Raw genomic sequence first — 23,640 nt, forward strand, 5'->3', positions numbered from 1 at the left:
TTAAAAACAAATAATTAAATATTTGCAATGGCACTGAGGTAATCCATCATCCTCTTCGAAATGTGAAGTAATCTGATCAAACACCTACACATGAATAATCAGGACCCAGAGACACTCAGACAAATGTGAGAAATAAGTGGAAAGATAAATGAAAAGTGAGCTGGAGAAAAAGTTGAGATACACAAAATTTTTTTATTATGAATCTGGCCCCAAAAGCACAAAGCTATCAGCTTGGAAAAAGTATGGAAAATTGGACTTTTATGCTTACATTGAAAACAGAATGTACACCCCTTGCGCTTTTTTTCAATACGTAAAACATTTTATTGATTAATTAACAATAAAAGGCGAATCAGAAACAAACTCTGTATATAAAACACGCACCATCTTTAGCGTAGGCCACACAGTACACCGTGTCTTTATGTCCTTTCAGCGGCTGTATTAGAGTTCCATCAGCTGTGTCATAAACCTGTTGAGAAAAATCCACTGACTCTCAACTGTGTGCTTTAATTGTACATCTAACATCATAGAGCAAAATATGAGAACAGGATATAGAAATAAAGCATCACCTACCAGAACTCTGTTTCCAGCTGCTACTATGAGCTGAGTGCCGTCAGGTTTGAAAGCCAAATCGTAAATGCTGTAAAAGATCCCAAATACAACAAACATGGTCATTATAATTCAGAGCTGTAACACGAACAGCAAGCTACGTATGTATCTGTGGTTGAGGAGATGCTGTAACAAGCACCTGGATCACCTTCTTGCGTGCATCAGACCAGTGATGACAAAGTAACCAGGATACAAAGTTTAGTTCTGACCTTCAGCCATAGAACTGTCTCAGAGGACAGAAATGATCGGTCTCAGCAAGTTTGCTGGTCTGTTGCAAATTTTGTTTCTGCTTGGACAGAAGTGTAACTGAAAAAGTAAAAGCCAATTTGTTACCTCAGAAGAAAGATTCTAGGTTCCAGAGAGCTAAACTAAGGGGTGGCTGAACGGAAAGAAAGGCTCTAGGTTCGCAAGGGATGAACTAAAAGGAAAGTTCTGAGTGCAAATGGGCTGAACTGAAATTGAGGTTCTATGTTAAAGATTTTTGAGGGCTGAATTGAAGGGATGGTTCTAGGTTCCAGAGAGCTTAACTGAAAGAGGGGTTCTAGATTCTAGATTTGAGTGGGCTGAACTAAAAGGGAGGATCTAGGTTCTAGGTTCCAGAGAGCTGAGCTGACAGAGATGTTCTAGGTTCTAAATTAAATTTGAGACGGCTTAATTAAAAGGGGCTCTAGGGTCTAGGTTCCACAGAGCTGGGCTGAATGGGAGGTTCTAGATTTGTGATGGCTGAACTGAAAGGGAGGGTATAAGTTCTAGGTTCCTGAAAGCTGAACTGACAGAGAGGTTCTAGGTTCTCAATTTGAGAGGGCTGAATTAAAAGGGAGGCTCTAGGTTCCAGAGAGCAGAGATGAATGGAAGGTTCTAGGTTCCAGGGGGCTGAATTGAAAGGGTTGGTCTAGGTTCTAGGTTCCAGAAAACTGAACTCCTTCAAAAAAAAAAAAAGAAGCCATTTCAGTGTATATCCTCATCTCAGGGAATGGGGATGGAGCTCTTATTTACTGAACAAATGAAGAGACCACACACATCAGAGACCATAGACACCTTCTTCAGCTGAGGCAGTGTGATGTCACTGAGTAACAAAAAAACATGTCAAGACCAGTGTGAGAGAAAAACACATCAACTAGCTGGACATCATCTGTCTGTCTGTCTGTCTGTCTGTCTATCTATCTATCTATCTATCTATCTATCTATCTATCTATCTATCTATATCAAATACCACGTCATGTGGTCACTTCTTGACTTGAAGGTCTCAGCCTGCAAGAAGGTATCCAGGTGATTCGCATTGCTCCTGGTGGTTACTAGAGTTAAATCAGAACAATATTTTTACATATATAATTTGTTATCTATTAAAATGTCCATCTTTCATTTTAAACAAAAGAAGATAAAATGTTAAACCGAATTAAAGTCACAGGAAATCAGGACATGGTCAGCACTGACAGCTACCGTTACTTAGCTTCATTTTCAAGCTTTGCTGCTTTTGCTGAATAGATTAGCGTTTTACTTTTCAAGACTATTGCTTGTGAATAAATTTATTTATTAATTTATAGCGAGCACCAAATTCTGTGATTTTCCGTCAACAACACTATCGAAGAAATGCTAGCTAAACGGTGTTAGCCAGCCAGCTAGAATTGGACTAGTTTACATAGTAACCGCCGTTGCTAACCACATCCAGTGAGCAGAGCCACATATACACCACAACATGCCGCAAATCACAACAAAAATCCCACCATTGTTCAACTTTGTCTCGGTCGTGCACTTTGTCTATCCATGTAGGAACAGCTCGCATTGTAGCTTGTGAATCGAAATTTAATTCTCTGTCAACATCAACAGGTCTTCAGTGCGAGAAAGATGCAGAAGAGCAGACGCTTGGATACCAAAGCAGAAAATATCCAATATGGCTTCTGACATCAAAATAAGAGTCGTTACAAGCGAGTCGTGTGTCGTGATTCACTTTTTTACTGAATCGATTCAATGGATAGCCGTTTATGTGAATGAACGTGATTCGGAATTTGCTTCATTTGATTCAGAGTCATGACTCAGTCAATAGCGTACAATGTTAAATTCCCTCTTAACAATGTAGTTCAATAAAGAGGCACTTGTTTTAATGATTCGATAAAAAGAAAAAAAATCACTTTATTATTGTTAAAGGGCGTCGAAAAAATATTATGTACGATTTATTGATTATTTCTCTCTCACTCAACGCTGATGCACTTTATAGAGACTGTAAATAAAATCCAATATCCACTGAATTGACATGTATCTTGTTTATTTAATTACTTGAATATTAAAATTGACCTACACTAAGTACAGTGTACAGGAGTTGTTTACTTGTTTGTTTGTTTGTGTGTTTTGAATGATCACGAACTCTGCACGTGAGCTGCAGTGTTTTCAGTAGATGGCAGCATCACCTGTCTTGATGAAAGCAGACATTACAAGAAGAAGAGCTGCAGCTACTTTATGCGCTCTTTTAGAAAAGAAAGAAAAAAAACGGATATATACTCGAATAAAGCTTATCGGGTTTAGACTGGACTCTCTGGACACATGATAGGTAAGTTTATTCGAAAAGAGTATGGTTTAAAAAGTGTTGGATCTACTACAGTATATTTCGCCTGTGCAGAAATATATTCAGTGTCGCATAACTTCCTTTATTTATATGCATGCCATTATCTAGTGCTAATTTAAGTGCTCAAGGAAAAAGTAGTTCTTTTGAAGGCTGCCACTCCATTATAACCACCCAGGCACCAGAAGAGGAGAGCCTTGATGCATGCCTCAGGTGGTGGGTCCAGCCGAGCAGTGTAGAGGATCAGAGGGAACATGGGGTGTGTGATAAATGCTTTAATGTAGGTGGCTGCTGGTACGTTTTCGGCTTTGTAGGCAAGCATCAGTGTTGTAAAGCAATGGGTGGTGTGAAAGAAGTTGTGATGGTTGAAAAGAAATCGTGCGGCTGTTTTCTGGATGAGTTGCAGAGGTCGAACCTGCTGCAGAAGCAGCCCTGGCACGAGCGAGAAATGACAGGGACTGCACAAACAGCTGGAACAGCAGTTCAGTTTTGCAGGGCTTTCATCTGATGAGCTGTTGTCCGTCATGCCAGATTTGCACTCTTTCTAATTTGTTATAAAGGGTTAAACACAGGATTGTCAATAAAAGTGCATTATAATGTAGAGACATTGAGGACTTATGAGATGAAAAGATTCCCACATCAGAAAGTACATCTCATTAACAGCCTAACATCTAGCCACTGTTTAAGCATTTATTTTGGTTTAGTTATTAAGAAGTTCCCACATATGACTATGTACTACATCCCACTCCATCATACTTGTGATCTTTTATGGTAATGGTGGTGTGAATGCTGGCCCTTATAACAGTAGACTTAGGACTAATTAAGACATTAAATCCCCTTATCATTGACAAAGACATTTATTTTAGGTGTGAATTAGCTAGTGTAATTTTTTTGTATTCTAGATGGAACTGAATTAACAGAAGAATACATTTGAGTTTTATTGTGTATCCTTATCCAGTTATTATGTAGACTATAGTACCCTACACTTTCCCTTGCTCTGAGTACGTCATCCCATTCATTAATTTCTCCACTATTTTCTTCACTAAACAGTCATTAAATTTCACAATATACACTATATTACCAAAGGTTTTGGGACACTCCTCCAAATCATTGAACTCAGGGGTTGGGCTTGGCCCTTTAGTTCCAATGAAAGGATCTCCTAATGCTTCAGCATACCAAGACATTTTGGACAATTTCATGCTCCCAACTTTGTAGGAACAGTTTGGGGATGACCCCTTCCTGTTCCAACATGACTGTGCACGAGTGAGGTTGGTGTGGATGAACTTGACTTGCCTGCACCTCCTGACCTCAACCCGATAGAACACCTTTAGGATGAATTAGAGCGGAGACTGCGAGCCAGACCTTCTCATCCAACATCAGTGCCTGACCTCACGAATGTGCTTCTAGAGGAATGGTCAAAAATTCCCATAAACACACTCCTAAACCTTCCCAGAAGAGTTGAGGCTGTTATAGCTGCAAAGGGCGGACCAACTCTATATTACATTCATGTGCATGTAAAGGCAAGTGTTCCAAAACTTTGGGCCATATAGTGTATATTTCATTGTTATTGCTTTTCTTACATTCATGTGCCATGTCACTAAACACATACAAAATGTATATCTTTTTTTTCTCCATCGCTTTTTCCCCACTGATTCGATACTTTTATTTTCAGAACATTTAAATTTATTTATTGCACAATGCTATTAAATGTACAGATTCAGGAAGTTAGAAGGTGTTCATTCATTTCCTAGAGGCTGGGCTTCAGTGTATTAATTCCACTTATACTACAGTGAGGCGAAGTACTCCAATCTGATTGGTCCGAAGGTGTGCATTATATTTCATATAACAGCACAGGGACCTCCGGCTGCTATATGAGCAATAGGTTCATATGAATGCGCTTGTTCTAATGTGTTGTGGTTTCTATAGTAACAGCTTAGAAGAAGGGACTTGTACCTACACATAATTTAAGACTACTAATAAACAGACTAAAAACATGTTTAACAAAGTAACCTCTTATTGTTATTGTTGATGTGGCAAAGGTTTTTTAGAGACCTTTACTCACTTGTCACTCATTAATAAAATAAACTCTTTATCCTCTGGCAAATAAACAAAATAACACGCTACACACCGTGCTGTTATAGAAAAATAACGCACTTTTGGGATGGCAGACCCATTAACATTAATCTAAGATGAATAAATATAATGTTTTTATTTCAAAAATGTGTTGTTTAAAATGTTGTTATTTATCAAAAAAAATTCTAGAATCATTGATGCAGGCAAGTTTTCTCTAAGGAGAGCTTGGCTTTATAAAGGACTGCTTCGAGACATTTGTTTCATATCTGGGACAAAGCAATTTGCACATTCTTGGTACAAAAAGCTTTATTATTAAATTATGAACTCCAAGAGAGAGAGAAGAAAGAGAGAGTGGTAAGAGAATGACTGCTATAGCTAGTTATAACTGCTGTATTTGTGTATGTGATAACTGGCACAATCGGTATGTGTGACTATAAATGGTTAAAAATAAAATGTTTTATTATTTATTACCTAGCTTCATATGCTCAGGAGTAAAGATGATTCCTGACAGAAGTGCTGACCAAGCGGTGGACACCAGTACAGATCAGATAGACACATCACTCCCTCCTGGATGGACAAGAGAGACCAGACAGCGAAAGCAGGGCAAGACAGCGGGAAAGTTGGACACTTACATTATCAGGTAATGTAATGTCAGGTTCTAGCCCCAGTTTAGCCAGACAGCTAGCTCTAAGATAAGACCTCGAGGTTTCGTTTATAATACAGTCTATAGTAAAAAAAAATCTATAAGTTTATAATACAATATACAATAATAGATTCAGTCTGTAGTACAATAAACTGCTTCTTGTTGGTCTCCTTGTCCTAAAATACATTTTCTACCATTTAAAGTCCTCAAGGTAAACGCTTCAGATCTAAAGCAGAGCTCCAGAAGTACCTGCTCGCTCAGGAATGTATTCATCTGGACCTGGATGCTTTTGACTTCACCTCAAAAATCAAAGCACAGTCTCAAAAATCAAACTCCAAAAGACCAAAACAAAAAGAACAAAAAGCAAGGCGGAGAAAAACAAAACAGGATAATCAAACTACTGAAAATCATCCCGGGGTAGCTGTGGGAGACCTCCAGAATGAAGAGATAGAGACAGAGGTGGAGGAGGAGAAGAACAATACAGAAGCCCAGGAAATAAAGAGTAGCGAAGAAGAACAAACAGGCATCGAGGGTGAAATGGAGGAAACATCCAGCAGCGTGAGAGAAAACAGAACGGATGCTGTGCCTGTCATAAGCATGCAGGCAGCATCAGACAGCGAAGGAGAGGAGAAAGAAGAAAGCGATGAATTGAGTGACGACCAGAAAAGTTACGCAGCCAGCAGGGGGATCAGTTCACCTGTCAGAAACACCCAAAGTGGTGAGCATTAAATTATTCCTATTTTTTTAAATTAAGATAATGCCTAGATCTTTCCAAAGGGTGCACCAACATTTTCACAGCAGGCATTAATCTATATCATAATACGGTTTAGAAATATAAATGAATTATTCATTAATTCATTAAAGGACGTTTTTGAGACTCAGATTTCCTTGTACGTGGTTATTTATGGTGGTATTCAATGCCATTTATTCATTTATCTTACTTTCTTTCAGAGAAGCGGCGAACCAGTCCATACTTTAAAAGAAAAAATGATGGTAGGTGTTTAAATTTATTCACACTTAAAGCTTAGAACATCTTAAGCAAGTCTCTTAACCCGCTCAGCTCCTTCTAAAACAGATCCAGACACACATATTAAAAATAGTTATATGCATTATTTATTACTCTTAATGATATTAATTAAGAAGTATAAATATCCTTTATTTACTACAGAATGCTCATCTAGGGTAATTGTATAATGTGTAGTTATAGGGAAATAATCAACTGCTTTTTTTCTTGTTGTTAGTGAGTTTTTTAAATGGGCAAAACGGTCATTTTATACCCTTTTAACATTTTTTACTGTCCTAATTTAGAGTAGTTTAGATTAGGGACTGTTGGTTTAACCCAAAATATATATATTTAACACAATCCTGTGATCTACCTTTGAGAAAATTAACCAATACATTTTGACCAATCAAAATAAAGAATTAAATGAGTTTACCTCATGGGGTTCGATTCCTGCCTCCAATCTGTGTGTGTGGAGATTGCATGTCCTCCCTGTGCTTCAGGGGTTTCCTCCGCTAGTTCAAAGACATGTTTTGTAGGCTAATTTGCAAATCTATAAATTGTCCATAGTGTGTGATTGAGTGTGTGATCGTGCCCTATGATGGTTGGACACTGTGTCCAGGGTGTCCCCTTCCTCGTGCCCTGAGTCCCCTGGGATAGGCTCCAGTTTTCCCATGACTCAGTGTAAGATAAACTCTACAAAATTTAGAAGGAAAAAAACTGACACTTGAGACTCCTTACAAAAATGTCTCCAACCTTCACCATATCAATAAGTATCATCAATTAGTTTTTTACTGTTTTTAGTTAACACTACTGATTTGTCATTTTTTTCATGCCACTCGGTGTCACAGGTCTCACTCCTCCAAGGCGTAAAGCATTCAGGAAGTGGACTCCTCCACGTTCCCCCTTCAACCTGGTGCAGGAAACCTTGTTTCATGACCCGTGGAAGCTTCTAGTGGCCACCATCTTCCTCAACAGAACTAGCGGTAAACAGCTTCTGCTAAAGTGATTTATAGTGAGCAAGAAACTCAATGATGAACCTGGGTACAGCCCAAAAAAAGAAATAAACAAGCATAAATTCCATTTTGGTCTGTGGTAAAAGATATTTAAAAAATTCATGCAATATTTTTATTCATTCATTCAACATTTTCCTGGATGTTGGATCCAGAACCTAACCTAGGAATCATTGATTCCTTAACCAAATGATTTAACCAATATGTTATATTATATTATATGACTGATATGTTATACCAATATTCATGTAGCTCAGGTCTGCTGTGCTAATAAATAATTCAGTTTCTATGCACTTGAGTTATTTACAAATTACAATATTATATTAATGATATTCTTGAGCAGCTCAGGAAATTGACTAGTAGTAAGGAATAAAGAAGAAAAGTGTGTCACATGACCCCATCATTGATTATTCTCCTATAACAGTGCTATACAAAAATATCCCAAGGATTGTTTTTTTTTCTTTATTTATAATGTATTCAAGACTGTAAATGTTATATAAATGTGTTCATATAAAGTATATATGACATATAAACATATAAACTGTTAGGTGACGGAATTGTGCCTCCTGTAAGTCTGTATTTACTGTGTATTGTGTATTTTGTGTGTGTGTGTGTGTGTGTGTGTGTGTGTGTGTAGGGAAATTGGCCATTCCTATGTTGTGGCAGTTTTTTGAGCGTTACCCATCGGCTGAGGTTACACGTTCCAGCGACTGGAAGCCACTCGCTGATCTTATGCAGCCGCTCGGCCTCAACTCCCTACGAGCCAAAACCCTCATCCGCTTCTCCGGTGAGTGAGCGAAGCTGTACATGTGATTTGTCCTGATTATCACATACTCTGTTGTGAGTGATCCTAATTACATGGCTATTTGCTTAATTAATAATGAAAAAAAAAACAGATTTAGAACGAACAGATAAGGTGAAAGACTTCTAGTATTATTACTGTAGTACTGCACCTCTAGCACTCTAGACCAGCACTCTTACTGTGACCAGGCATTGATGTGGAATAAACCAGAACAGGAAAAACTGTTATAGATAAATAATCAGTGAGGAGATGTGATGAATCCCAACACAAAGCAGAGTTCTCTGAATATGAAGAACAGGGTTTTCTCCTTCTTATACCACAAAAATGTGCCGGAAGGTATGCTAAGGAACTGTGTATAAACCTCCTGGTGGTCCAGCAACAGGATCCCGCGCTCTCATTGCCGCAGCCCAGGGTTCGATTCCCAGGCAGGGCGCTAATCTAGCCACTGAGGAGTTAACTCTCAGTGCCGGTCCCAAACCCGGACTAAATGAGACGGTTGCATCAGGAAGGGCATCCGGCATAAAACCTGTGCCAGAAACGTGCGGACCAAACAGGGAGCAGCCGAAAGAACAATAACAACAACAACATGCTAAGGAACTGTGTAGAAAACTACAGTTGAATGAGAACATTTTCATTTTTTGGCCTTGGAACAAAACATTAGACTTATTGTGAAACCCGACACTCTGAGAACTCCATCTTTGCAGTGAAGCATGGTGAAGGTAGCATCAAGTTTATTTTCCCTGACATGTACACTACTTCCCTCTTTTCTCTATTTATTTTAAACCGTAGTGCTTTCCAGTCCTTTTAACATAACATATAAAGACAGATTAGTTTGTTATCGCAGTTTAGATTAATCCTACTCAAAACTGTTTGTTCTGTTCTACAGACAGTTTGCTTACATAGTTGACAAAGGATTTGAAGGATCTTTTCAAAGGAAACATCCTGTTCCCCTCAACACTTTTATATAGCAGGACCTGAATGTTCATTTTATTTATTTATTTTATTTTTTTCAAGAAGCAGTTAATCGTCACGTATACACGTAGGTCTTATTTTGGTCTGCTTTTGGTAGACGAGTTCCTCACCAAGTCATGGCGGTATCCAGAGGAGCTCTATGGCATTGGCAAATATGGAAACGATTCGTATCGTATATTCTGTGTGGGAGAATGGAGAGAGGTAACGCGCGCACACACACACACACACACACACACACACACACACACACACACACACACAGAATACACACACTAACAATACCTCTAAGCCACTAAGGGTGTTTTTTATTTTTTTTTAGGTCACCCCACAAGACCACAAGCTGAACAAGTATCATGCATGGCTGTGGGAGAACCATGAGAAATTAGGCATCTGATGTTTTATCTTGGCTGGAGGCTCCGAGCACTGGCTTTTCAGCACTTTTTAAACTTGTCAGGCCAAGGCAGAAAAGCAATGGCTAATTTTTTAAAGCAAGCCAAGAACTGAAAATCCCTAAAAATAAAAAATAAAAATGCTGAAATCCCACTCAAGGTGAATTATTTTTTTACACCAGTCCCAGAACAAGTTCATCCTGCTTTAATGGTTTTAATGGATGCTTGTAAGGTTCAGTGTTCTGCTTTACAAACTTTTAACCCTGTGATATTTCTCTTGTCCTTTTCAAGGGGGAACTTGTTTTTCATGTGATATTTTTCATGACACACACACACACACACACACACAAAGAATAAAGTTGAAACTGTCTGTAGTCACAAATCTAGTTGGGGAAAAAATAGTGAACTTTTGCATTAATGCGGTCCTTATAGGACAGAAATATGTATATAGTGTGTGTATATATGGATGTGTAAATATTATAGGGTTTTTTTTAATTTATAATATAAATTTATAATGTTTGTTTTTGTTTCTTGTTAAGGTCAAAGACACTTTTATCCTGTAGGGCATCAACTTGTCACATTTTTCAAATATTCATGTAATAAAGTAGCTAATGTCTTTTTCTGTGTGGTTTTATCCTTTTCTCTTTCAAAGTATCTATCTATCTATCTAGACACGCACCAAGCAGTTTATTAGGAACGCCTGCTCATTCATGCAGTTATCTATTCAGCCAATCATATGACAGCAGTGCACTGGATATACCGATCAGGCATAACATTATGACCACGTGCCTAATATTGTGTTGGTCCCCCTTTTGCTGCCAAAACAGCCCTGACCCGTCAAGGCATGGACTCCACTACATTCCTGAAGATGTGCTGTGGTATCTGGCACCAAGATATTAGCAGTAGATCCTCCCTGAACCCCACCTAGCGACTTAAAGGACACTTTTGATAGATACTGACCGCTGCAGACCGTGAACACCCCACAATTGCTGCAGATTTGGAGATGCTCTGATCCAGTCGTCTAGCCATCACAACTCACATCCTTACGCTTGTCCATTTTTCCTGCTTCTAACACATCAACTTTGAGGACAAAATGTTGACTTGCTGCCTAATATATCCCACCCACTAACAGGTGCCATGATGAGGAGAACATCAGTGTTATTCACTTCACCTCTCACTGCTCATAATGTTATGCCTGATCTGTGTACAGTCATGCAGATACGAACCAGCGTTTTCAGGTAATGTTCACATCAAACATCAGAGTTAGGAAACAAATGAGATCTCAGTGATTGTTGAGGCTTTATTTCTTTAACTGCCAATCTGTCAGCCAGTCAAAACAGCCAGATTGGTTCAAGCCAACCAGAAGGATAGAGTAACTAAAATAATTAATGAATAACATCATTAATCTCGGAACAAAGGACACATCAAATCTTGAGGTGGATGAGCTTTAAGAGCAGAAGACCACATTGGGTTCCAATTATGTAAGTAAAAAACAGAAATCTACAGCTACAGGATCACTAATATAGGATCGTTGGATGGGGGGGGGTCTCCTAGCTGTCCAGTTTGGGTGAGCCTGTGCCCTCTGTAGGCTTAGACTCCTGTTCTTGACTGAGGAGTGGAACCTGATATATGGTGCTTCAGGTTTGATGTGTTGTGTGTCCTGAAATGCGTTTCTGCTCATCAAGAGTAATTATTTGAGTTACCATATCCTTCCTGTTGGCTGGAAGTCAGAATCTGTACTGCTGCTGCCGCTACACGGCTGATTAGAGACTGATTAGATAACTGCATGAATGCAGAGGGGAGGTGTACAGATGTTCCTAATAAATTGCTCAGCGAGTGTAGACATTCTACTGCAATAAAGAAATGCAAAAAAAGAAAGAAGAAGAAGTGACCAAGTGAATTGAAAAGTCTTTAATGAAAGAATCCATGGTTTTGGCATAGAATAAATCAAACGTTTAAAACCAATGACTGTGGTGTTTTTACAGCAAAAGCCTAAAATCTGAAACATGGAGGTAGACTATGGAGCTAGCTTTTTCGATGTAAGACAAGGTAATTTGACTCACTTAAAACAAACAAACAAACAAACAAACAAACTTAAAGCTTCATATTAAAAGGAGCTCATGCATCAGACTAAAAATCAGGTCCTGGAGATTCCACATGGAGGAAGCCATTATTAAGCATAATATTCAGTTTTACATTCGATTATAAAACATTTTGTTTTTCAGTTTTCACTAGCGTTCATTAAACATTAAACAGAATGTCATTCATTTTTTTGCTTATCTGAGCATGAAAATGATTGTTGGGCTGATTATTGGAGATATTATAGCAGCTATATTTCATAGTAACTCACAGTGAATACCTGGAAAGAATAATAATAATTAAAAAAAACCCACAAATAAGTACAAATGATTGACACTCATTTGTTGTTGTTGTTGTTTTATGGGTTGGTGTGGTTCACTGTAAGTTATTGTCTTTCTCAGTCATGGACATGTATTGAAATATAAGTGCTAAAAGTATCTATTTAAAATAAAACTCCTCAAAGCAGAACAAATGAATTACCTTGAAATGTTTTTCTTGTTCTTTTTAAACCCCTGCCAGTTTCACACAGGAGCAGGTCTGATATTTAAGCAAATATTATTATTAATTATAATAATATTAAATTATTATTAATAATAAATAAATAAATAAATAAATAAATAAATAAATAAATAAAAAATTTAATAAAACACACACGTAATATCGACATCAAAATGATGTTCTACATACATATCTGAATAAAGACATTTAAATAAATTCAGAGCAGGCACAAAAAAAATTATCTAAAAAAAAAAAAAACATACTAATAATTATATTATTATTCTATCAGGAAAAATTACACCTAGAAGGAATAGTAATAAATAAACTCATAAATAAATAACATTCATAGTCCTTATTGTTGCTGCTCATAAACCTAAAAAATAACAAAACGACAAATTATAGGAGTTAAAGACGTTTCGGAGCACACATTATAAATATCCATCCTAGGTCAAGCGTTCATGCATATCAGAAAATGTGTCTATGATGGAGTGAAGAAGAAGAAGAAAGAAAAAAGAAAAAAAAAAAAAATCAGGCATACGATCTGACTCATCTTCCTCAAACGAATATATTTTTTGCTCTGTGTAAATTAAGGGTGGGATGATATACAGGTATAACAATATATCATGACAAGAAACTGGTTGTTTGCCATGCCAATTACAAATGCCAGTGTTTAAGGATATTTTATAGTGATAGCTTTGCTCATATATATCCCCAGAGCTTACAGTTTCGTATATCATTCCATCCGTAATCTAAACTGAGCAAACAAAGTGTCAAAGTAGCAGGCTGCTTAATGTTATCCGAAACTCCAAATTAAATGTATTGAAAGATTCAGCGTCATGTTATATGTCTGTCCTTTCTCCTTACACACATACACAGTAAATATATTCTATTACGTGCCAAGCTTTAGTGCAGTCCCTTTCTAAAATCTTAATCTGGATTCGAGTGTAGTAAAAATGTCTCTATGTAAAGTCTCTTACAGCAGAGCAGCAGAGAAATTGTACTTTGCATATAAAAGAGCCAAGTACAAATCATAGCATAGTCTGAATTCCCCAGCCCTTTGACACAGCAACGATGCTAGAATCCACCCCCCCACGCCTCTCCCTGGACTCGTCACTGTACAACCTCCCCACGTCTTCAAGTTTAGGTCGCCGTATAGGCTCGTGTACCGTTCGCCGATCTGTCCTCACTTTCAGGTTCCTGAGATTCTGATTGGTTAACGTCCTTTAAGAATGCCGTCCAGCATGCGGTCGCCCTTCTCCGAAAGCCAGTAGCCAGCCATGGCGGCCACGCCTCCGATGAAGATGGCGGTGAAGACCATGTCTCCTTTGGCGGCCAGCGTGGCCAGAGCGCAGATCACCACGCCGAAGAACATCTGCTGGAGGACGAGCACCTCGTCGTCCGTCATGTCATCAAATAAGCCTTTGTTCGGATCGGCTGAAGGGGGACGTGAAAAGCGATCGTGTTAAGTTTGGAATCTCTGTAAAATTGTCATTAGATGTTTAATAATCTAGCAATTCATGTAAAAAGAGATGAAACACTGAGACACCATAGTGACATCACTAGACCCAAAAAATAGACGCAATGATGAGAAAACTTGCTGCAGGAATATCTGATAAGCTTGAGGTACTATGTGCCTTTGACAGCAATCACTCTCTGAGGTATTCTTCACATGTCTGGGCTTGGGCTGTGGGGTAGAGTGTCTAGACAGAAGCACATTCCCATGGAGGGAAAAAAATACATGCAACACCTGCCTAACTCGCCTCAAACCATGTGGTAAATGTGTCAATTTTTTTTAAGACAATGACCGATGGTTTGGCTAAATAAGACCCTTCTTCCTCGGCTGGGATCCTTTAAAGCTCTTTGAAGCTGCATTTCGGAAGTTCAAACTCATGGGCACCATTGAAGTCCATTATATGAAGAAAAATCCTGCAATGTTTTCCTCAAAAAACATCATTTCTTCACGAAAGACATGAACGTCTTGGATGACAAGGGGGGTGAGTCAATTATTAATAAATTTTTGCAAAAAGGTGGAAAAAGACATCATAAAAATCTGCGAATTTTTAAGTCCATTGTATGCATACAGTATCTACTCAGGTCAGTTAATTAGGAACACCTCTACTTTCATGCAATTATCCAGTCAACCAATCATACAGTAGAATGATGGAGAACTGGTAACAGAGAACTGCATGAATGAGCAGGTTTATGAGTGAGCATGAGTGTACACCTTCTGCATTGAAGAATGGAAAAATACAATCCACCTTTTTCCTGAGAAACCACTGAGCACATACATGATGGATTCTCAATAATTTCCGGTCTCTACAGGAATCTTTATTTAAAAATGGCTAAAAAAAAGAAATTAATTAATAGTTAGCATAGAAATGAGTTCCGGGTCAAGCTGTGCTGCCTCGAACGACTGATCAGAAGGTCGTGAGATCAAATCCCATCTTTACCAAGCTGCTGCTTGTTCTTTAACAAGTCACTAATCTCCAAAATGTGAGGCACCATGTCAGCACCATGGAGCTATATGCCTTTTTTAAGCCATTTTCATAAGCATCAGCTCGGGACATACTCCATACTTACTGATTATAAACCCCGAAGACCCGAGAAATGTAAAACAGATTTCCAGTACAAGGCGAAGCAAGACATGCGGCTAACTTTCAGGAGAAAGGTGGACACTTCAATACTTTATACCATAATAAAATAACTTTTAACACTCACTAAGTGGCAGGTTCTCCACACAGATGCTGTCTCTGCGTATAAAACCCTCTGCACACTCACAGCGGAACGAACCGTCTTCATTAATACAAGCTTCGTTCAGTCCAGGACAAGCTATTGCTTTTTCTTTACACTCATCCACATCTAGAGGGGAAAAAATAATAGAGATACATTTCTGAAACTACAGTTTGACCTAAAAGACATAGGACTGATAATAATAATAACAATAAGAGGAAGATCAAATTACAAGCAGAACTAGAAGACTTACCGAGACATTTGGCTCCGGTCAGTCTGTAACCTCGAGCGCATTTCTTACAGCGAGCAGGACCGCTGCCCATGCATCCTACACATGCCTGATCACAACCTACACACAATGGAGAGAGCGATGAGCATGCAGTGTGTGTGTGTGTGTGTGTGTGTGCTAGAGAAACAGCCAAGAGTTACATAATGGACTCTCTATATCCCCCAAACGGTATTAAATACACAGCGTTCCGACAAAAATAAAAAATAAAACGCTTTGACATTCCTGTCCGTACCTCTGCATTCGTACGAGCCGTCGGTGTTGAAACAGTAAGTGTTGGATGAGCAGCGAGCCAACTCAGTGCCGCACTCATCCACATCTGCCAAACAAAACGGAGAGTTACACTTGGATCACAAACCGTTTTCCTGCCTCAGCACCAGGGTTTTTTCTTTTTCTCCCACTGAGGCAGGTTAAAAGTCTCAACACCACAGCATAGGTCAGGATTCATTTTTAACTGCAGCTTTTATGACTGTAACACAACAAAAAACAGTGTATATAAATCACTGATATGGTGAATGTTGTGACATTTATGAAAGGAGTCTTCAGAGCTTTTTCCCCACTATGAGAAAGCTTTCTTTCCTGTTTCTCAGTAACAAAACTAACTGAACTATTTTACTGAATCTTCAAGGATAGAAGAAAGAAACAGAGGAGTGTTGGGCAGGAAATGATTATTATTTCTTCTATGCCATAAGTCATAACAGTTTGTCTCGTAGACCAGACAAATCATTAAATGTAGCTATAAATGGTTGTGTTTTTTTGAAAGAAATGTTAGAATCGTGTATACACTAATAATTTAATTGAAATTGTATTTGTGGTCAAATCAGCATGGTATGAGAGGAATAACCCTGTTTGGGCTGGGTGGTTATTGGAGAATAATCCACTTCCTGTGGCTTTGTGTCAGGCTGCATCACAAAACCTGGCATAGATGACTAATTTATTTGATTTGTAAATTTTGTTTCCAGTTTTGTTATTGTGTTTTTGGATTTGTTATTGTTTTTTTCTGATTTATTATTTTGTTTTTGGATTTGTTATTGTTTTGTTTTTTTGGATTTGTTATTGTGTTTTCTGATTTATTATTTTGTTTTTGGATTTGTTGTTGTGTTTTCTGATTTATTATTTTGTTTTTGGATTTGTTGTTGTGTTTTCTGATTTATTATTTTGTTTTTGGATTTGTTGTTGTGTTTTCTGATTTATTATTTTGTTTTTGGATTTGTTGTTGTGTTTTCTGATTTATTATTTTGTTTTTGGATTTGTTGTTGTGTTTTCTGATTTATTATTTTGTTTTTGGATTTGTTGTTGTGTTTTCTTATTTATTATTTTGTTTTTGGATTTGTTATTGTTTTTTTTGGATTTGTTGTTGTGTTTTCTGATTTATTATTTTGTTTTTGGATTTGTTGTTGTGTTTTCTGATTTATTATTTTGTTTTTGGATTTGTTGTTGTGTTTTCTGATTTATTATTTTGTTTTTGGATTTATTATTTTGTTTTTGGATTTGTTATTGTTTTTTTGGATTTGTTGTTGTGTTTTCTTATTTATTATTTTGTTTTTGGATTTGTTATTGTTTTTTTGGATTTGTTGTTGTGTTTTCTTATTTATTATTTTGTTTTTGGATTTGTTATTGTTTTTTTTGGATTTGTTGTGTTTTCTGATTTATTATTTTGTTTTTGGATTTGTTGTTGTGTTTTCTGATTTATTATTTTGTTTTTGGATTTGTTGTTGTGTTTTCTGATTTATTATTTTGTTTTTGGATTTGTTGTTGTGTTTTCTTATTTATTATTTTGTTTTTCGATTTGTTATTGTTTTTTTTGGATTTGTTGTTGTGTTTTCTGATTTATTATTTTGTTTTTGGATTTGTTGTTGTGTTTTCTTATTACTTTGTTTTTGGATTTGTTATTGTTTTGTTTTTTTGGATTTGTTATTGTGTTTTCTTATTTATTATTTTGTTTTTGGATTTGTTATTGTTTTTTTGGATTTGTTGTGTTTTCTGATTTATTATTTTGTTTTTGGATTTGTTGTGTTTTCTTATTTATTACTTTGTTTTTGGATTTGTTATTGTTTTTTTGGATTTGTTATTTTGTTTTTGGATTTGTTGTTGTGTTTTCTGATTTATTATTTTGTTTTTGGATTTGTTGTTGTGTTTTCTGATTTATTATTTTGTTTTTGGATTTGTTGTTGTGTTTTCTGATTTATTATTTTGTTTTTGGATTTGTTATTGTTTTTTTGGATTTGTTGTTGTGTTTTCTTATTTATTATTTTGTTTTTGGATTTGTTATTGTTTTTTTTGGATTTGTTGTGTTTTCTGATTTATTATTTTGTTTTTGGATTTGTTGTTGTGTTTTCTTATTTATTACTTTGTTTTTGGATTTGTTATTGTTTTTTTGGATTTGTTATTTTGTTTTTGGATTTGTTGTTGTGTTTTCTGATTTATTATTTTGTTTTTGGATTTGTTGTTGTGTTTTCTGATTTATTATTTTGTTTTTGGATTTGTTGTGTTGTTGGATTTGTAATTGTTTTTTCTGATTTATTATTTTGTTTTTGGACTGATGTTTTTATTTGTCAACACCACCATATATGCAGACATACAGAGGATTGGAAATACTGTTTCACTTCTCTCTTATCAGGGTTTACATTGTCAATGCAGTCAGTGCAATATAGAACAGATTTTGTGTGAAGGTAACAGCAGTGTATTTGTAATAAATAGATATAAATAAACCGAGTGAAAAATATATTTTAAACATCTGAATGAATATAAATCTGAGTAATGTAAACAGTGAATTCTATTAAATATACAAATATACCTCCAAAGGTGCCATATACACACAGATAAATGTAACCGTTCATTATATATCTGAGTAAATGTAAACAGTGAATTCCATTAATATACAAATATACAGTATACTTCCAAAAATGAAATATGCATACAATAAATGTAAACATTCCGTAGATCTGGGTATAAAGGCCCTTGTGTTTCGGATTTGTCATTTTGTTTTGCACTTCTCGGCCACTGTATGGGACAGTTCCCTGCTAAACCACCAGAGGGGGTGCTGGCAGGCATTTCCCAGTTACCCTAATGTTCTGCCCTATATATACCAGCTCTTATATACCCATCATTGTCAATCATTGCTATGTGTTTGTGCAGTATGGTGTAAGGCCTTTTTTTTGTATCCAGGTATCCATGTGGTAGTCATGTTTTCATTACTAATGCTTTGTTTGCTTTGTATCTTGTTCATGTCTCACTGTTTGTTTAAGCTACTACTAGACTACTGTAGAGATCCGGGTTCAATCTCAGCTTCAGCTGGCGTCTCCCAACCGTTACATTAAACTTATTTAACTTTGTTGCTCAGCTGACCAGGCTTTCATCGTCTCATATTTCCCCCTCGCTAGTGCACTCACTTCCCTGATGTTCAGTGATTTGCCGCTTAATCCTCTCTACCTACTGTACTGTTTTTGTTAAGTGCTGCTATGCTTTGTCTTGGTTTTTTAACATTACATGAAGCACACGCTGTTTAATTTCTGGCTCTGTTGCTGAGCATCTAGCTGTAACGTTCTAACCTCACATTGTTTCACACTGTAGTGTGACCGGAAAATCTTTGGAGTGGTGTTCCGTAACCCTGGGTAAAAAGCTGTGTTAAAGTACAAGCGTGAAATTTTCCTCGATCCAAGGTTAAGAGTGGAGTTTAGAAGCGGAGTGTAAAAGCCCTGTTGATTTTCTTGCTGTTGTCTAGACTTCTCTGATAAAGTACCAAATTTATTCTTGCGCTGCTACTGCAGTGTAACACATAATTATAGGTTTTTATCACAAGAATCCTGAATATTATTTGTGTGTATAAGCATCGTAATCACAAAGGTTTCCTACTGTCGGGATTTGATCATTTAGCTGACTTGTGCCCAGAGTGTACTCATTATGGATGCCTGGTACACAGACTGACCATATAATTTAAAAAAATAAATAAATAAAATAAATAAATAAATAAATAAATAATAATAATAATAAATAAGAAATCCCCTGTTAAATAGGAAAATGTTTCATTGCACAAAACATTTGATGCAAATAACAAGATTGATGCAAATAACAAACATTTAATTAAAAAGTCAGCAATATTATTTTATTAATTAATATCTTTATTTATTAGTATTTATTGTATTTGTTAAGCTATATTATACTTATATATATAATTATATTTTTTACTGCATATAATCTAGATTGTTTCGATTTTTTTATACTTTTTTTTTATCTGATCATTTAGATCACTGAATTTAGTTCAGATTACAAAATGTCATTCAGGTTTACTGCTGTTTTTTTCTCCCTTGTTTTCACTAAATGAGATGTAACTTTGAGGGAGGTGGGAAAGATAAAACCACCTGAACAGCTGCTGTGCCGCAGGATAACAGCGTATTTGGTCATTTGTGACGGTTGCCTAAGAAAGCAGTTCAGTTGCCAAAATAAATAAGCTCTTTATTTGTCATACTTATAAAATGTCAATCAAAACTGTCTCTTACCAAACTAGAGTTAGCCTGTAGACAAATGCAGATGTGAAACTTAAATAAATAAATTGTTTTTTATGGAGCTGTCAGTCTGGTAGTAAGTTCACATTTTTGTGTTTACATAGAATTTCTTCACTTTCATTTATTGGCATTTATGCAGTTTTTTTGTTTTTAATATACAAGACAAATTACACTTAAATATAAACTTATATACTTAAATATATACATTTCTGTTATATACTGTTACAAATCCTAAAACTTTATCCAAATCTGCAAACTGTGGATAATTTAAAAAAAAAAAAAGATAAATAAATAACACATAAATAAAAAAACACAATAATAATAATAATAATAATAATAATAATAATAATAATAATAATAAATATTACAAAAATACAGTTTGTTCTTTTCTGCTATTTCACATAGCAGATGTGCACTAGACACAATGATAAAATAAAAAGCATTTACACAAATGAACCAATTTATATATTACATAAACGCAGCCCATTTTGGATGGAAATAATTTCATTTTTAAATAAATAAATAAATAAATAAACTCACCCACACACTTGTTGTCATGAAGGATCCATCCCGGCTTGCAGTCCAGACACTTGTAGTCTTGTGGACCAGAACACTTTTTACAGGAGTGATAACAGGCTACAAACACACAAACATACACACACACAGACACACAGTTCTTGTAACACAGTTCTACGTTACATGTTAGCAAACTAAAGTAAAACATGTCGCTGATGGTCACCTGAGCAGGGAGGTTGCGAGTGATTGGAGCTCTTTTCTCTGTAATATCCGTCTGCACAGTCCTGACACAGAGGGCCCGAGTAGCCAGGGTCACACACACACTCTCCGTCTCCCAGACGTGTTCCTTCTCCCTCACAGCGCCCGAGACCTCCACACACACCGCCGGGGCCTGACGGACATTCTGACAAACCACAGCATGTGAATGGTTGAAGTGTTTTTTTGTGAGAAAAGAAATATCAGTGAGGTGCGATGTGATGCAGCACAATGGACAAACTGAGTGCAGCTATATAAGAATTTGCAGGTTAGATTAGCACGGAAATCATGTTAGCTTAAATAATATTGTGTAAGTCCCTGGTTTGCATGATCACAGTTGTGGGTAAGGTCGGCAGATGTGCACAACAAGCTAGGAACATCATGTCTATTGTGAAGAATTGAACCCCCCCCCAACACCAACACCACCACACACACCACATTCACCCCGCTCCATCTGTTCCTGGTACACATGATGCCTGCTGTCAAAGCCAGTTAGGAGGAACTCCAGCCAAATTCATCATGAAGTAATTTGTAAATGAAACGGAATTCATTCCTAAAGTAATCCTCCCAACCGCGAGGACGTAACGTATTTCAACGGTTTATGGATCAGCTTCATGTTGTATATTATATATATATATAAAATATATATATATATATATATATTACATTACATACACACACACACACACACAGGGGTTGGACAATGAAACTGAAACGCCTGGTTTTAGACCACAATAATTCATTAGTATGGTGTAGGGCCTCCTTTTGCGGCCAATACAGCATCAATTCGTCTTGGGAATGACAGATACAAGTCCTGCACAGTGGCCAGAGGGATTTTGAGCCATTCTTCTTGCAGAATAGTGGCCAGGTCACTACGTGATGCTGGTGGAGGAAAACGTTTCCTGACTCGCTCCTCCAAAACACCCCAAAGTGGCTCAATAATATTTAGATCTGGTGACTGTGCAGGCCATGGGAGATGTTCAACTTCACTTTCATGTTCATCAAACCACTCTGTCACCAGTCTTGCTGTGTGTATTGGTGCATTATCATCCTGATACACGGCACCGCCTTCAGGATACAATGTTTGAACCACTGGGTGCACATGGTCCTCCAGAATGGTTCGGTAGTCCTTGGCAGTGACGTGCCCATCTAGCACAAGTATTGGGCCTAGGGAATGCCATGATATTGCAGCCCAAACCATCACTGATCCACCCCCATGCTTCACTCTGGGCATGCAACAGTCTGGGTGGTACGCTTCTTTGGGGCTTCTCCACACCGTAACTCTCCCGGATGTGGGAAAGACATTGAAGGTGGACTCATCAGAGAACAATACATGTTTCACATTGTCCACAGCCCAAGATTTTCGCTGCTGGCACCATTGAAACCGACGTTTGGCATTGGCACGAGTGACCAAAGGTTTGGCTCTAGCAGCCCGGCCATGTACATTGACCCTGTGGAGCTCCCGATGGACAGTTTTGGTGGAAACAGGAGAGTTGAAGTGCACATTTAATTCTGCAGTGAGTTGGGCAGCTGTGGTTTTATGTTTTTTGGATACAATCCAGGTTAGCACCCGGACATCCCTTTCAGACAGCTTCCTCTTGCGTCCACAGTTACTCCTGTTGGATGTGATTCGTTCTTCTTGGTGGTATGCTGACATTACCCTGGATACCGTGGCTCTTGATACATCACAAAGACTGGCTGTCTTAGTCACAGATGCGCCAGCGAGACGTGCACCAACAATTTGTCCTCTTTTGAACTCTGATATGTCACCCATAATGTTGTGTGCATTGCAATATTTTAAGCAAAACTGTGCTATTACTCTGCTAATTAAACCTTCACACTCTGCTCTTACTGGTGGAATGTGCAATCAATGAAGATCGGCCACCAGGCTGGTCAAATTTAGCCATGAAACCTCCAACACTAAATTGGCCAGTGTTTCAGTTTCATTGTCCAACCCCTGTGTATATATATATATACACACACACACATACATATATATAAAAAAATATAATGAATAAATAATAATGGGATTATAAATTAAAAAAGCTTATATAACACATATATAACAAATACATAAGTTTATAAATGTATATATGATTATATACAGTATATATAATTTATATGTATATATATAAATGAGCTTAATAAAATAAATAAATACATTGCTACACCATAATTCAATGCCTAGAGATTGCTTTGTTAAGCAACAAAGCAACATGCTTTCGGTTCTGTAAACAAAAAAACAAACAAAAAAACAAAGGATTTCCTGTCTAAGAGCTGTTACCATGGCAACAATAAAAATTAAAACGAGTGCTTTAATATTAAACCATTAATATTAAACCTGATCATATCAAAGGTTCTCCAGGTTATTTATTTAGTACTTATGAGTAATATGATGACACAAAAAGTCGTATTATGATAGGTTGTCGTTCAGAATGATCCTGTGTGTCATCATCCAAATTAAGTACTTCTTTTATCATTAAAGAATGATGTAATGTCGAGGGAGTAATCATTGGATTAAACTGTATTTGTTTTCCTAACAGCACACAGATCGTACAAACCACCCAAGTGAATCCATGTGAGAGTTCTGTACATAAAGACAAAACCTGCTGTCCATCACATCTTATCTCATAACAGAACAATTTTACAGATACCGATCAGAGAAGCAGGTTTTGTCTATTTTGGCAAGACAAAAACCTCAGGGTAAATATCCTGT

The 23,640-nt window shown here is 36.9% G+C and overlaps 3 protein-coding genes across 5 annotated transcripts in view; 1 reads left to right on the plus strand and 2 right to left on the minus strand.

Moving 5' to 3' along the window:
• Positions 1–2,493, minus strand: part of ift122 (intraflagellar transport 122 homolog (Chlamydomonas)) — a 43,215-nt gene extending 40,722 nt beyond the window's left edge. For both annotated transcript variants that reach the window (XM_058388722.1, XM_058388721.1), the window contains exons 1-3: positions 2,331–2,493; positions 571–637; positions 382–466 (exon numbers count right to left, since the gene is read on the minus strand). In XM_058388722.1, the coding sequence (XP_058244705.1) occupies positions 382–466; positions 571–637; positions 2,331–2,389 (211 nt within the window). In that variant the 5' untranslated portion in view covers positions 2,390–2,493. The remainder of the gene's footprint in view (positions 1–381; positions 467–570; positions 638–2,330) is intronic.
• Positions 2,494–3,010: 517 nt separating this feature from the next.
• On the plus strand, positions 3,011–12,340 carry mbd4 (methyl-CpG binding domain protein 4). 2 transcript variants are annotated; one of them, XM_058388735.1, is made up of 8 exons: positions 3,011–3,151; positions 5,712–5,876; positions 6,083–6,597; positions 6,831–6,872; positions 7,731–7,865; positions 8,530–8,679; positions 9,764–9,867; positions 9,986–12,340. In XM_058388735.1, exons 2-8 carry the CDS (start codon positions 5,734–5,736, stop codon positions 10,058–10,060), a joined length of 1,164 nt encoding a protein of 387 aa, XP_058244718.1. In that variant the 5' UTR covers positions 3,011–3,151; positions 5,712–5,733; the 3' UTR covers positions 10,061–12,340. The 2 variants fall into 2 exon arrangements, with proteins under 2 accessions (XP_058244718.1, XP_058244720.1); XM_058388737.1 differs by lacking the exon at positions 9,764–9,867.
• The window catches only part of LOC131352550 (protein disulfide isomerase Creld1), a 23,812-nt gene continuing 12,123 nt past the window's right edge, over positions 11,952–23,640 (minus strand). Inside the window, exons 6-11 of the mRNA XM_058388734.1 lie at positions 20,893–21,072; positions 20,694–20,789; positions 15,884–15,967; positions 15,616–15,711; positions 15,351–15,491; positions 11,952–14,066 (exon numbers count right to left, since the gene is read on the minus strand). Coding sequence (XP_058244717.1) covers positions 13,846–14,066; positions 15,351–15,491; positions 15,616–15,711; positions 15,884–15,967; positions 20,694–20,789; positions 20,893–21,072 — 818 coding nt within the window. The 3' untranslated portion in view covers positions 11,952–13,845. The remainder of the gene's footprint in view (positions 14,067–15,350; positions 15,492–15,615; positions 15,712–15,883; positions 15,968–20,693; positions 20,790–20,892; positions 21,073–23,640) is intronic.

The sequence above is a fragment of the Hemibagrus wyckioides genome, linkage group LG05, assembly GCF_019097595.1.
Source record: "Hemibagrus wyckioides isolate EC202008001 linkage group LG05, SWU_Hwy_1.0, whole genome shotgun sequence".
Lineage (NCBI taxonomy): Eukaryota > Metazoa > Chordata > Actinopteri > Siluriformes > Bagridae > Hemibagrus > Hemibagrus wyckioides.